Source organism: Thalia democratica, chromosome 2, assembly GCF_965202585.1.
Source record: "Thalia democratica chromosome 2, ktThaDemo2.hap1.1, whole genome shotgun sequence".
NCBI classification, from domain to species: domain Eukaryota; kingdom Metazoa; phylum Chordata; class Thaliacea; order Salpida; family Salpidae; genus Thalia; species Thalia democratica.
Genome location: NC_139166.1, coordinates 40,065,880 through 40,081,249, shown reverse-complemented (window position 1 = coordinate 40,081,249; position 15,370 = coordinate 40,065,880). Strand labels below are relative to the sequence as shown.

The window sequence follows — 15,370 nt, the reverse complement described above, 5'->3', positions numbered from 1 at the left end:
TATTTAAAAAAAAAAATTTAATCCGTGCAAAAATATCTCCGTGCTGAGTTTTCTGCTCGTGCAAAAGTGTCGCGTTCATTTTTATCCCCTCGTGCAAAAGTGTCTTCGTGCAAAAGTTTCTTCATGCAATTTTGTGCCCTCGTGCAATTTTTGTCTCCTCGTGCAATTTTGAACGCTCGTGCAAACTTGACTGCTACCCATTTTTTAGAGTCTGAACTGTTATGGTTCAATAAATATTTACCTTCGTTTAAAATACAATCAACTGTAGCATTTTTTTTAAATAGTTGTATTTTTTTTAATTTCAGCCATTAATACTTCATTACTCAAGTTCTTGTTTAGTGTTAATTAGTATATTTTGCAATAAGACAAGTAATATATTCATTTTAATTTTTGCTGTTAAACTTACTGTAAATAAAAAACAATAATGATATAAATACATTTCTAAATTTGTATATTTATATATGAAGTGCAAAATTTATAAGAGCTTTAATTATTTTATTTTGTTGGCATTAAGCAATAAGAACACATCATTTATATATCACTAAATACATTTTACTTATGTGTTTTTATTTAACAAATCACCTAAGATTTTGGCCCAAACAAATCAATTTTTATATTTTTTACTTTTTAAATATTTATTGTAAATCAAAAATATAACCTCTTTAGATATTTGCAGAATGTATTTTATCATTTAGTTTACTTACTTTGTAAATTAACTAATCAAAAATTAAAACAATGTTTATATAAGTACAACAATCAGAAACACACTTTTTGAAATTTTAACTAGCTCAATTATAAAAAAGAATGTTCTAGATTTCAATTCTAAATATTTAAATTTTAATGACACAGTATTTTTTATTCAGAATCATTACTAGCTTCATCGAAGTTTTTAGGCATTTCTCTAGTGTTTATCCTATTATTTTCCATAGCTGACCGTTGCAGCTTTTCTCTCACCATTTCACTTATAGCTTGGGAAGTTTTTTTATTAAGTTTTACCAACTTTTGTTCTATATTTCGTTTAAGGTCCCAATCAGGCTTTTTTGGTGCAAGCTTGTAAAGATCAATGTCAACTTCTAAGGGCTCCTTTTCTTTTTCTAAATGAGCCTAAAATAAATTATGTTTTAAGACTATGCATGTTTGTAATCATATAGGGTTAAGAGCGTGTTTTTAGCTGGTTTTTAATAAGCTACAAATTACGTTTTACTGATTTAAAAAACTTAACTTTATAAGTAACTTTTGAAAAACTTATAATCAGAAAGGCTGTATCGCTCAGAAATAATCTGTAAAATGAAATATAAACCATACTATTTATTCACAAAGATTACATCATTTATTTGACATTATCAATGTAATAAACGACTGTTTTAAACAAAAAATAAAAACACTAAATTTAAAACCATTGGCGAAAATAATAAAAATACAAAAATTTAATAAATTAAGCCTTACTCATCTAAACAAAAAAAATTTTTTTACTATACTAAACAACAAAACACTTCACTTAATACTTAAAACAAATTTAAATTCTACTTCAGAAATCAAAAGTTTAAGCTTATAAACATTAATAAAAGTACAAATGTACATACATTAAAATATATACATATAAAAATTACAAAAAATGCAATATCTTACAAAAATTTACTTTTACTATTATACCCCTCTATAAACCACTGTAAGGTGTTTTAGCTAAGTTAATACTTGATTTTAGTTTATTTATCCAAAAATGTTCTCTATAGTCTAGATTCTTATAACTTGGTTTTTCCAAAAAAAGCGACTTCGTATGCGTTATTAATGTTAAGTTCTCCAGATTAAAATGATAGTGTCTTTATAATGCACAGTGTTTTACAGAGGGGCAAATAGTAAAAGTACATTTTAATAAGATGCATTTTTTGTAATTTTTCATAATTATATATAAATTCTATTGTATGTACAATTGGACTTTTATTAATGTTTATAATCTTATTTTTTTGATTTTCTTGAATTACTATTTAAATTTATTTTAAGTATTAAGTGAAATTTTTTGTTGTTTAGTATAGTAAAAAAAAATTTGTTTGTGTATATAAGTAAAGCTTAATGTATTAAATTTTTTATTTTTAGTAGTTTTGCCTATGTTTCCTTATTTTCTATCGAATCCAAGATTTGGCTTAATCCTAAATTTAAAAAAAAGATTTGGATTCAGTAGACCACTTTAAACTTTTTGAATTTTACTTAACTGTTTGTCAAAAGTTAAATGAAATGTAAAACTAGTTAATGTTAAAAAAAAGTTTTTCACACTTATAAAAGCATTATTAATTTTGATTAAGAGTTTTGCACAGTATAAAAACTTATTTTTGTTAGATTCTCAGATAAAATTATGTACACAGTTAAGGCGTTTAATCTCAGGTTTTTGGATAACTGCTCTTATTTATTCATTATATGTTTAGTTTTTTATGTTTGCTCATAGTAATGAACTGCTGCAACTTAAATAAGAAAATAAATGAAACTTAAGTATGTAACATTAAAGCAGATGCTTGCGTACTTTTAGCTATAAACTTTTGTTAATATTTTATAATCTATTTAAACGATAGTTTTAATTTATGACATATATGTTATAACTTCCAACATTTTAATATTTAATTTGAAAAACAATGTTCTAAAGAAAAAAATTGTTAACAATAAAATCAAACTAATTTATAATGAACTGATGCATTTACTTGCGTTATTCAATGATGAACTCTGAATATTAAGAGAATATTTGGAGCTTTTTGCATTTATGAGAAATGAGGCTTTAAATCAATGATGCAACATTTCATCATTAAACTGTTGCCTAGTGATTTATAATAGTTATAAAAGCAGTTTATATCTTTTAATAAGAAACTTTGTAATTTTTTTTTGACTCTTTTGTATAATAGATACACCATCCAAACTATCTTGCCTAATTTATATAAAGTAGTCTAGAATAGTCTTTATTATTGATAGATAAAATTCACTGATACATTATAATAACTTAGTATAAAAGCATTTTATATTTATTATGTCCAGTTTAAGAAAAACAAATACCAAGCTGCCCGCAGAGGGTCCTAAGCACAAAGGTGCTAGAAAGTCACCCCGTCTGCAGGAAAAGTATGGGTAAAAAGGTCAGGTTGACAATCTACCCACAGACAGTCAACCAGACCCAACTGAGACTTTGGACCACCAACATCCATAGCTCAAAACTGTTTATTGGATTTTTATTTTATTTGATATTTTATTTTTTTGAGTGAAAGGTTGTTATTAAAACAAAATCTTAAAATATTTGAAGTTATATTATTCTCTTTACAGGGTTGCCAAAAAACCTGAAACAACAGAATTTGACAATTTAAACTAAAAAGCCTGGAAAAATCAGGAATTTGATAAATTTTGAAAAAATACCTGGAATTTTGAACAAAAATCACTAAAAAAACTGGAATTTAAATATTTTTTACACTTTTAGTAGTAAAATGTTGATTTGACACAATGAAATCTATTAAATAGATAAAAAATGGTTGCCATCATCATTTTTTTTTATTAAAAAACATTTTTTAAGTAGTATTACAGTATCTTTTCAGTGTTAATTAATTATTAATTTGTTACTTTTATTTATAATATTAAAATTTTCTTGAATTACTATTTAAATTTATTTTAAGTATTAAGTGAAATTTTTTGTTGTTTAGTATAGTAAAAAAAAATTTGTTTGTGTATATAAGTAAAGCTTAATGTATTAAATTTTTTATTTTTAGTAGTTTTGCCTATGTTTCCTTATTTTCTATCGAATCCAAGATTCGGCTTAATCCTAAATTTAAAAAAAATATTTGGATTCAGTAGACCACTTTAAACTTTTTGAATTTTACTTAACTGTTTGTCAAAAGTTAAATGAAATGTAAAACTAGTTAATGTTAAAAAAAAGTTTTTCACACTTATAAAAGCATTATTAATTTTGATTAAGAGTTTTGCACACAGTATAAAAACTTATTTTTTTTAGATTCTCAGATAAAATTATGTACATAGTTAAGGCGTTTAATCTCAGGTTTTTGGATAACTGCTCTTATTTATTCATCATATATTTAGTTTTTTATGTTTGCTCATAGTAATGAACTGCTGCAACTTAAATAAGAAAATAAATGAAACTTAAGTATGTAACATTAAAGCAGATGCTTGCGTACTTGTAGCTATAAACTTTTGTTAATATTTTATAATCTATTTAAACGATAGTTTTAATTTATGACATATATGTTATAACTTCCAACATTTTAATATTTAATTTGAAAAACAATGTTCTAAAGAAAAAAATTGTTAACAATAAAATCAAACTAATTTATAATGAACTGATGCATTCACTTGCGTTATTCAATGATGAACTCTGAATATTAAGAGAATATTTGGAGCTTTTTTCATTTATGAGAAATGAGGCTTTAAATCAATGATGCAAGAAAATAACGACCATTTTCAAAATTATTAGAGGTGCCACAAACAAGACTAATAAATCCATCAAATTCAGACATTGGACAAATTAGCAAAATTATAGTTGAAAAAGTCAACAAATCAATCAGAAAAACAAAAGAATTTAACCAATGGACTAGCACAGAAGAAGTACTGAAGTGGTATAAAAATTTGGAAAAGAACAAATACAAATTAATGAAATTTGATATTAAAGATTTCTATCCCAGCATAACCAAAGCACTTCTAAATAAAGCAATTGAATTTGCAAATAACTACGAAACAATCACTGAACAAGATAAATCCATAATAAACAATGCTGCAAAATCTGTTTTAGTAGACAAAGAAGAAATTTGGACAAAACAAAGCATAAGTGAGAAAGATAATGAGCTGTTTGACATAACAATGGGGAGCAGACATGGAGCTGAAATAAGTGAACTAGTTGGACTTTATATACTCCAAGGCCTAAAGCAAACACTACCTGATAAAATAATAGGAATCTATAGAGATGATGGATTAATAGCTTTAGACAAATCAACAAGCAATGTTGAAATAGAAAAAATATAAAAAGAACTACATAAATTTGCTAAACCAATAGAAATAAAAATAATCATCGAAAACCCAGCATTTCAAATAAACTTCCTGGACCTAAACTTAAATCTAAAAAAACACAGCTTCTTCCCATACAGAAAACCAAACAACAGAATCAATTATGTAAATGCAAATTCTAACCATCCACCAACAATTATCAAACAAATCCCAAAGATGATAGAAAATAGATTAGCCAAAAATTCAAGCAGCAAAAAACTATTTGACAGTATAAAAAAAGAATATAATGAAGCGTTAAAACTAAATGGATACAGTCATGACATAAATTATACAAAAATAACCAATGAAACAACTGTGAAAAAGAGAAAAAGAAAAAGAAAATGTATATGGTTCAACCCACCGTTTTGCTGTTCAGTGAAAACAAATGTGGGAAACAAATTCTTAAAAATAATAAAGAAGCATTTCAGCAAAGAAAGCAAACTAAATAAATACATTAACAGCAACTGCATAAAGCTAAGTTACAGCTGTATGCCAAATATCGAAATGACAATCAAAAGCCACAACAAAAAACTGTTGAATAAAGAAAAAATCACAGATGAGACGTGTAATTGTAGGGACAAAAATAAATGCCTCCTGAAAGGTGGCAATTGTAGAACTGAAAACGTCATATATGAAGCTTCAGTAAGCGCAAAAAACGAAACCAAAACATATATTGGAATAACAGCAAACCAATTAAAGAAAAGAATTTCAACGCACAATACAACAATCAATTGCAAACCTGATAACAGAAACTACAATAAATACGTAAATTCAACAGAACTATCAAAACTAGTTGACAAATTAAAAAACGAAGGAGAGGATTACAAATTAAATTGGAAGATCCTAGAAAAAGTAAACAAACACCAACCAGGAAAAACAACATGCAAGCTTTGCTTGAAAGAAGCCCTCAAGATATTACAAGCAAGTAACAACTGTATCAACAAAAATCCGAACTTATGGGCAGTTGCAGACATAGGAACAAATTTCTGTTGATGAATTGGAACCAAGCAATTAGCTAGTATAACAAATGTTCAAATTAGGGTTTTGAATTTTGAGTTTTATTTGTTGTTTTTTATTATTTTGTTAAATGTTAAATATTCTGTTTCAACTCAAATTCATGCATTGTGTTTAACCATTACTAGTTAATATGTTGCTTTTTAATGTTTTGTTTTATTTCGAAGTATATTAAGAATTAAAGCCAATCTTTTTGCCAAAATCTTTAACTATAATCAAACATTCTGATATTATTATTATTATTATAATTACAATACAATATATTTTTCTAACTGCTAACTTAATCTAATCAAAATAATTAACAAAAAACATTTCTCCTTTCTCTCTCTTTTTTCTCTCTCTTTTTACTTTCATTTACTTTCTTTTTACGCATGAATAGTTATTTTGTATTTATTAATAGTTGCCTAAAACGTGCTTATTCTTATTTTGTTGAAGCCTGAAGAGATTGACTATCTGTCTTTCGAAACAGCTGTTGTTAAACAAAATAAACTATAGCACTCTATTTGTATTTATGATATTAAAGAGCAGCTAAAATTAAATGTTAAAAAGCATATCTGTTTCGAGGCCAATCAAGGTGGTGATTCTCCTATATTGCCACCAGAGATACCAAAACAACATCACTCTGTAAATTTTGATCTGAAGAAGTTTTCAACTTACTATTCTTTGTTTAAAATAGAATCAAACACAGCTACACGGAGCAACAGGATTCTATTGATAAAGAAATTGAAGCAGAAATAAAGGGCTATTTTGATACAGAGAATTTGAATGCAGAAACTAAAGAGGATAAAGTCTTAAAATGGCGGAACTTTAACAAGACAAAATACCCACATCTTGCTGGTTTTGCAACGAAATAAAGCACCATCATCTTCTGAGTATCTTGAAAGCTTATTTTCTGAAGCTGGAAATTTTTACTAACAAAATTGCAATCAATTGCTTCCAAAGACCGGTGAAAAACTTTTATTTCTCCACCACAACTTAAAAAAACAAGAATAGTCTTTAATAATATAAAACAGACATCTTTTGCGATTGTAGCTCGTTTTATATGTTTAAACAGTTTCCTTAAGTTAGTCAATATTTCATTTTTGTTGTGGTAAAAGTGTAATTCTAAGTGGAATTTTAAATAAATTATTAGAATTGTAATTCCTAATCTTTTTTAGGCCTTTACTACAGTTGCTATTATATTTTAATTTCTTACGACTCCATGTTTTTTCAATTGTACTTTGTTTTATAAATATTAACACTTTCAAAACTTTATGTTCTAATTTGTTTATGGTCACGACAAGAACTAACTCTTAAGTCAAACGTAAAATGTTTTAACTTTTTTTATAATTTGTTTTCTGCTTTAAGCATTTATTAAAGTCTATAATTTATTTGTTTTGCATAACAAAAGTACAACTTAATTATTAATGTTGCTTGCATGGCCATCAAAATATTGAAACTAAGTTTTGTTTATGTAGCTATTTTTTTCTGGCTAGACATTTGTTTTTTGTTTGATTTAAAAATAATTTATTCTAAAATGAAAATTTATTTATTTATTAACACAGTAAAAATAATGGACAAACTTTTTTTACGTAATCATTATTTATAAACTTATATTGTACTTACATAACAAGCAGATTAAATCATTCTGAATCAAATTATCAAAATATTTATTTGAACTCAGATTCGAACTCAATTATTATTATTATTATTATTATTATTACATATTATTATTGACTCAGATTCAGCCGAATCCAAATTTCAAAATAGAGATTCAGATTTGGATTTGGCCAAATCCTAATTTTAAATTAAGACTCAGATTCGGCCGAATCCAGAATTTATGGATTTGGTAGATCACTAGCATAGATACACAAGAGGTAATGGAGATTTCAAAAATAAATCGTTTTCTAGAAAGTTAACAAAGATCTGACCAAGACTAAAACCAGAGGTGAACCAATTGCCACCCCATCAACCTATTTGTAGATTTTACCACAAAAACTAAACTCAACCCCATAAAAAGCCTTGTGTAGTAGGGTGTATATGTTGCCTTTCAAAAATGAAAAATTTTGAGTGGCACGATGAATTTTTTAAAGTTAATAGTAATTAAAGGTTCTTTGTGCACTAGGTTCTAAAACCAAATATTTTAAGAGTCCTGTTTTATTGTTCAATAAAAATACTTGGTCCTAGGCAACATAATAGTGCATGAATCAGATCGCACACTACGGATACCTTTTCCAGGACAAGTGTGGGGAATCACATAAAACAAAACAAAAAATAAAGAGCTTTCAAGCTTTTACCACCATTACGCTTTTGATATTTATCTGAAAACAACCCTATGTAAATGGTATAAAAAAAATTTGACCTTTCAAGATTTTGATTAGAAATTTTTTTACGTGTAGCCATTATCACAAAAACACATTCCAAGAAAGTTTTTTAAGACAAATTGAAGAAAATTTCATTGAGGCACTACATTATTTTCTTAATTAAATATAAAATTTAGAAAAAATGATTAAAAAAATACATAAAATCAAAAATTGCCTTTATGAAATTTTATCTAAATTGTCTTAAAACTCATAGTTAACAAATTTGACCTTTGTTATCAAATTGTGTTTTAGTTTTTGGCCATTGTTGTGTGTTGACGGATGTTTTTATTGATTTGTTGTAGATGTAAGCTGTTTTTACACTTAACTTTGATAGTGCCAACCTGAATCTGATAATTTCTTTATTGTTGTTATTAATGTAAACAAAAGGACCAAACTATTTATAACTCTGTAGCTCTTGTATTTAATTCTATAAAAAGTAACTTAGCTCTATATATAAAAGCAATCCCTTAAGACAGGCCATTAGGGGTACATGTGTTTATGTGATAATTGAATAATGTACAAAATTTTCCTACCAAAAAGAATTTTCAAGGTTCTATACATAAAAGCTAAGAGGCTTTTTTTTTTTGTTTTTTTATGTGATTCCCCACTCTAAATCATTTTATCTAAAAACTCTAAGGTTAAGGCAATGTATAGAATTTTTGTACATACAAACTCAGGCATTTCGTTGATTCACTTCAGTATGATTTTATATATAAAAGTGCAATAAACTTAAACAGTAATTAGTAACATTGTTCAAAAACTTAGTTTAACAAAAAATCAATTAATTTTACACTTTATTTTGTTTGCCTAATTTATTTATTGTTTTGATTATAATATATTTGAGCTATATTTTGTTGAAAGTGATTCAAAATGTACTTTATATATATATGTATATATCAACATGCAATTGAAATGACATTACATCAGTAATATCTTTCTGGCTACCTGACTCCACACATTTTACATTCAAAATCGAAAAAACTATAAGTAAAAACAGTAAAAAAAATTGCTTTTTATACTAGAAAAAAAGTAGGTTTTTGTTGACAAAATTTGCATATTTTGTGTAATAATGATGTCATAATACATCAAAAGCAATTGAAGTGTCTCGAATTTATGCCTATAATTAGAAGCTTTCATTTAAGATATAAATTATAAGTCTAGGACACGTATATGTTACTTTATTACTGTTTCAGTCGAAAAATCAAAAAATATGTGAAATAAGTTTTTAAGGCAGCAACTTTTTATTTTTTTGTTTTTTTATTTTTTTTTTTTTAGATTCTTTTAAATGAAGCAAAAACACATCTAAATCATATACACTCATTAGTCTAGCAAACATCACCCAATTACTCCCTACCCCTAATTTCAGGTACTTTTTAACTATAATTTGTTAAAAGTAAAGATAATAAATATAAAAAAACGCAGATAGAATACATTTTTTTTAGTTCCTAAGTAAATAAATAAGTATTTTAATAACCTGAATATGTTTAGTGATATCAGGAGCTTCAATCCTTTCCAGCTGATTTTCTTTAATAGCTTCATTCTCAGTTTGATAACTTCGAAACTTTATTTGTGGTTCGTGTACTTTGACTTGGTCTTTTTTCTTTGCAGCCTTTTTCATTTTGTTTTTCATTGCAAGAAGTCTTTCTCTTCTTTTCTTAGCTGCTTCTTCCATTTTTCCAATTTCATTATCAGTCATTTTCTATTTAAGTTTTAAATCTTCATCAAATTTTATTCAACTTAAATATGAGACTTTTAAAGAAAAGCAAAATGTTTTCAACAGTATAGAATAAAAAAGATAATTTAATTAAAGAGTAGTTTAAGTTGAAAAAAATAATTCTAGTTTAAGTTACCTATGAACAAACATTTTTTAGTTTATATGATATTGTTGTAAGAGTAATTTTATGCTAAGTTTCATTAGATCATGATTCAGATTAAGCAGGGTTCATACTCAAAACTTAATAAACTTTAAACTGACATTGCTTATTTAGACAAATTTAGACACGGCAGTCTTTTCAGTCTCAAAAATCCTTCCTAATATCTTAATATTAATATTAATATTAAAAAAAATAATGTAAATATCTTAAAATCTTGTGTTTTCAAAAATCTGTTATGCCTACAATTTTCATTGTTTTTAAACAAAAAACATGTTAAATAGTTTTGATTGCTTTGTTAATTATGAATAAAAACTTTATTTCAAATAAAAAAATTAGGAAAAGTATTTTTTAACTTTACAACTAGACTTTTTTTTGATAAACTTCTTCTTTTGAGCATAAACCTGTTTTCAAAAATCATTTATGCTTACAATTTTTAATGTTTTTAAACAAAAACATTTTTAACAGTTTTGATTGCTTTGTAGTTTAATATTAAAAACTTTATTTTAAATTAAAAAGTATTTTTTTAACCTTAAAACTAGACTGTTTTTTTTTTAATTAACTTCTTCTATTGAGCACAAGCCTATTTTCAAAAATCTTATAATCTTTCAATTTTCAATGTTTTTAAACAGTTTTTTTTCTTACTATTAGTTACCCCTAAACTTTACACTCAGTCCTTAACTTTTTTTTTCATTTATTTTTAATCTTTACCCTTGGTCGGTTATTTTTTCATTCTTTTATTAATAACTTATATTATTATTTATTATTTTTACTATCACAGTTACCCTAACCCTTACCCTCAGACCGTAACTTTTTTTTCACTTGTTTATAACCCTTACCCTAGGTCATTTACTTTTATTATTCTTTTATTAATAATTTTCATAATCTATTTGAGTAGTTACCCATAACACTTACCCTCAGTACGTAATTTTTTCACTTTTTTATTTATTTATCACTACGTTAAAAAATTTATTTAATTATCACTACTGTTTTCTTATTTAGTTGAATGCTTTCTGCTTTAAAATAAAGAAATTTCATGGATTTGAGTATGTGAATAAAATCATTCAAAATGTTTGCAAAAATTTGCATATTTGACGATGGATTTTTAAGGCTGAAAAGACTTTGGTGAATTTAGACTGACATTTTCTCTACCTTGGTTGGTATGCACCCAGTTGAGTTTAAAACCAGAAGAAAAAGTATATATCAGGAATGCTATTCTTTAAGTCAAAAAACTGTTCCCGGTGACCTTAAACTGTCTTGAGTCATCCCGAGTTTTTTCAACTCTTTTAATTTTTTTTTAATCTTTTTTTTTAAATTTAAGTTCTTCAAAAAAACTGTTGATATAAGATCAACATTTTAAAATTAAATCAACTAAATCAAATTCAGTGAGATTTTTTGTCCTTTTCAAAATTGTCCAGTGAGTTTTTTGTCCTTCTCAAAATTGTCCAGTTTAGTTTGTATGAACTCACTGTGTTTTTAGCCGAATATCAAGCTGAAAATTTTGTCCAGTCCAATTTTGTCCAGCAAAAAAACGACCATGAATGAGAGATAATTTACTTAAAAGACAATCAGAAAAATATTAAGCTTAATCTATATATATACCATTAGTTAAACATATATCTTAGTATTGGTGTTTGTACATTTTTTGGAATGATACCTGTTGATCTCATAAACTGGGTGTAAGTGTTTATCTGTTTCAGAAGATGAGATTCTAAATTTAGGTGTATAAACTTCATATTTTTTAGATATTATATTTATTTAATTTTAATTGTTAAAATTTAGTTTTAGTTTTACAAACAGTTTATTTAACTAACATAATTTAAATTTATTACACAAGTTATATTTTTATTGTTACTTTGTTTTTTCTTAATATTTGTGAAGTTTTATCATTTTATTTTTAAGTTTAGCTTTTCAGTATAAAATACTGACTATAAAATATACTGAATAATATATAAAATAACACTTTGACTGTCTGAAATTGAATTGTCATTTAAACTTAACAGACATATTTTAACATTCTACTTACAGAGTGCTTGCTCACAAGTTTCTGGGCTACAAAACTAAATGCCTATTATAAAATATAAGAAATTACAACTTAAAATATAGTTTCAAAATAAAAACTGATTCTCAAATTTCTAAAAGAAATTAAAAATCTTCTTAATGGTAAAAATTATAAAACATCAGCCTCAAACTCAACCCCTTGCAACAATAAGCATTTGGTTGGAATTGGGGCACACTATATTTAACAATATTTGAAGGAACTTTTTCTTACTTTTTTTTTATTGATATTCAATATATATTTACTACCAGGTCCAAATTTGTTCAATCTCCTTAAAAAAGTAAAGACATCGGTAAGGTACGCACTACGCACCCAAGTAAAGTACGCACTAACTTTCTTATTCTATTTAGAACAAAATGTTCATAAACTTTTTACAGGTGTTATTAGAGACGAAGACAAGCTTTTTAAAGCAAAGAAAGAAAACTGTAACTACTAATGACATTTCATCTACGTTTGACATTTTTACTATATCGAAAATTTATCGCCTGACTAATAAAAATTATTATTTTTTCGAAAAAATGTATTTGAATAAAACTAAATAAAAATAATAATTACATTTAAATTAAGTTTTGTTAAGCCAAAGTTTAATTAAACTTGTACAAGAACTGTTTTAAACAAAAAAATAATTATGTTTATCAGTATATAAAAATGAGAATGCAACTATTTCAAAAAAATGAAACTCTAACATTTATGTAACTTAAATAAAATATAATAACTTTTTAAGTTTAAACTACAAAACTTATTTTAATAATTAAACAAACAACTTAAATTTAATTTCGAAACTAATAAAGTATAATAAATATACTGTAATTTTATTTTGAATATACTACTCTGAGTTTTCGTTTTACTGTGTTTCTTTTTTCGTCTGCTTTTTTTGCTGAAAATAAATTTAAATAAATAAACAAACATATTTTATTAGACTGTACTTATACAACTAAGGTTTTAGAAGCACTAAAATAATTTAAAGTCAATTTATTTCTAGAATATATGAACACTTTGTAAAAAACTAAAATTTTGAAATAATTTCTTTAAACATGATTAATTATTTAAAACTTAGTTATAAAAGGCCGTTTTATAGCATTTCAGAAGCAACTGCTACGCTCGTTTTAGTTTTTTTATATAATAAACAAAAGTAAAACATTGATTTAAAAAAAAGTTTAAACAGTATTAAAAACAATTATCTATATAACAATCAATTTTGCTTAACTTGTTTCATCATCTCTACAAGTTTATGCACGCATAAAAATTATTGTTTATATAAAATTAACGAGATACTTTATATAAATAAAGCTTTGCAAAATTGCTATATTATATTCAAAAACTATTGCACGCACCACGTATGTGCTTTATAAAACAATAAATCTTTCAATACATTTTTCTTTATTTTATTAAGTATCTGCAAAATAATTATTTTTTTCTTTATTCAACAATAATATAATGTAAGATCAAACCTTTTGGTTATCATGGAAATATGACCACCTAAACATTCTTTCAAGAATTTAAACTGTCGGAAAATATATTTTGCGAATTTAAATTGTCATGTAACCACACATATTACTGAATGTCGTTTTAGCTGCGAGCTTAGGTGTCTTTTCAACTAATAATAAAAGCGTTATTGTTCAAAAATTTTCATTTTATTTAAATGTTATTTTATGTATATACTGCGCAACGTAATAATATTACTATTCAACATCAACACTATTAAAACAATTAACTCGTTACGTTAGATCAATATTTAATTCTTAACGATAATATAATTGTAGACTAGTATCATTTCAACTTAAGTTTTTTTTCTTATCACAAATTATTTGTTTCTGTTTATTTAAATAATGTTAACATCGGAAGGCTAAAGACTATACTTATTAAGGACATTTTAACAATAAAAAATATGTACCTTAATGTCATTTGAATTTTTTTTGATAATAATTTTCGACTCGTATTGTTGTTACATTTAAAGTTTTAAAAAAATTACTATTTTTTACAATAAAGTAAGCTTTTATTAGTTTTGTAATAGTGTATCATTTTAAACAAAATCTTTAGCAATATATCTAACTTAGACCAAAGCTTTAAAAGTCTTTTAAATGTATTTAAGGTAATTAGTTTAAAAATTGTCCTTATACATGTTTTTAAAATATTGCTAGAAAATAACATAAATAACCACTTTGGATTACCAAAACATACATAATATAATAACTTTTTGTTTTTTTTAAGATAAAAATGAAATAAGACTTGCTTTAAAAACCAGATCACAGTACTTATTCGCATAAACAAATACAGTTGTTTTATTATAATATTACTTAAGTATTATAATTATTGATGTTAATTTGTTTTTAAAATAAAAAAAGTGATTTGAAAATACGTTAACATTAAGTGTAGTTTGTAATACATATTTTTAAAAGCTTTGTTGTTATATGAATATTCAGTTAAATGTTTTATATGTAGCTTTTAGTTAGCTAAATCATATAATTTTTGATAGTTTATCTGTGGAAAAGTGGTCTTCAGTGAAGTAAATAAAAACTTCACGGTAAATGAAAACTGTACACACTAAACTAGAACAAAAAATCTGTGTACCTTTGATTACATAACGTCCAAAAAATATGTCCGAAACCTTTTTTGTCTCTTTTTCAGAAAATTTAGAATATCTAGTGTAAATTTTAAAATGTTATTGGAGTATTAAGTTTTTAACAGTGCACTGCACAACTATTAAAATTCGGACAATTCCAATTCCGACAGTTCACTATCTTTAAAAAAATTGAAGGGGCCACAACTAAAAAAGTAATGTATTTTTATAAATTATAAGGAATATAGATGTAGGTCTTATAGTTATCTAAAAGCCATTTTTTTATTTTTGCAAAACATTAAATATTTTTTGAGATATGGCTTAAATAAAGTTAAAAACATATATATCTTGAAAACTTTTTTAAAGTTTTGTAAAAACGAAAAAAGTGCTTGTAGATATCAATAAGATCAACATATGTATTTTTTATTTTCTTCAAATTTATATAATTTATTGAGACATAGTCTTTTAAAAATTTTAAAAGAATTTGAATTGTCGGAATTGGAGT

The 15,370-nt window shown here is 25.1% G+C and overlaps 1 protein-coding gene across 2 annotated transcripts; it reads right to left on the bottom strand.

Annotated features, from left to right (window-relative positions):
- Window positions 1–488: 488 nt before the first annotated feature.
- LOC145829852 (coiled-coil domain-containing protein 12-like) lies at window positions 489–12,587 on the bottom strand. 2 transcript variants are annotated; one of them, XM_082937727.1, is made up of 3 exons: window positions 12,519–12,587; window positions 9,850–10,074; window positions 489–1,104 (listed from the first exon to the last, which is right to left on the bottom strand). In XM_082937727.1, the coding sequence occupies exons 2-3, from the start codon at window positions 10,069–10,071 to the stop codon at window positions 856–858; spliced, it is 471 nt and encodes a 156-aa protein (XP_082793853.1). In that variant the 5' UTR covers window positions 10,072–10,074; window positions 12,519–12,587; the 3' UTR covers window positions 489–855. The 2 variants fall into 2 exon arrangements, with proteins under 2 accessions (XP_082793853.1, XP_082793851.1); XM_082937725.1 differs by lacking the exon at window positions 12,519–12,587 and having other exon boundaries at window positions 9,850–10,084.
- Window positions 12,588–15,370: the final 2,783 nt, after the last annotated feature.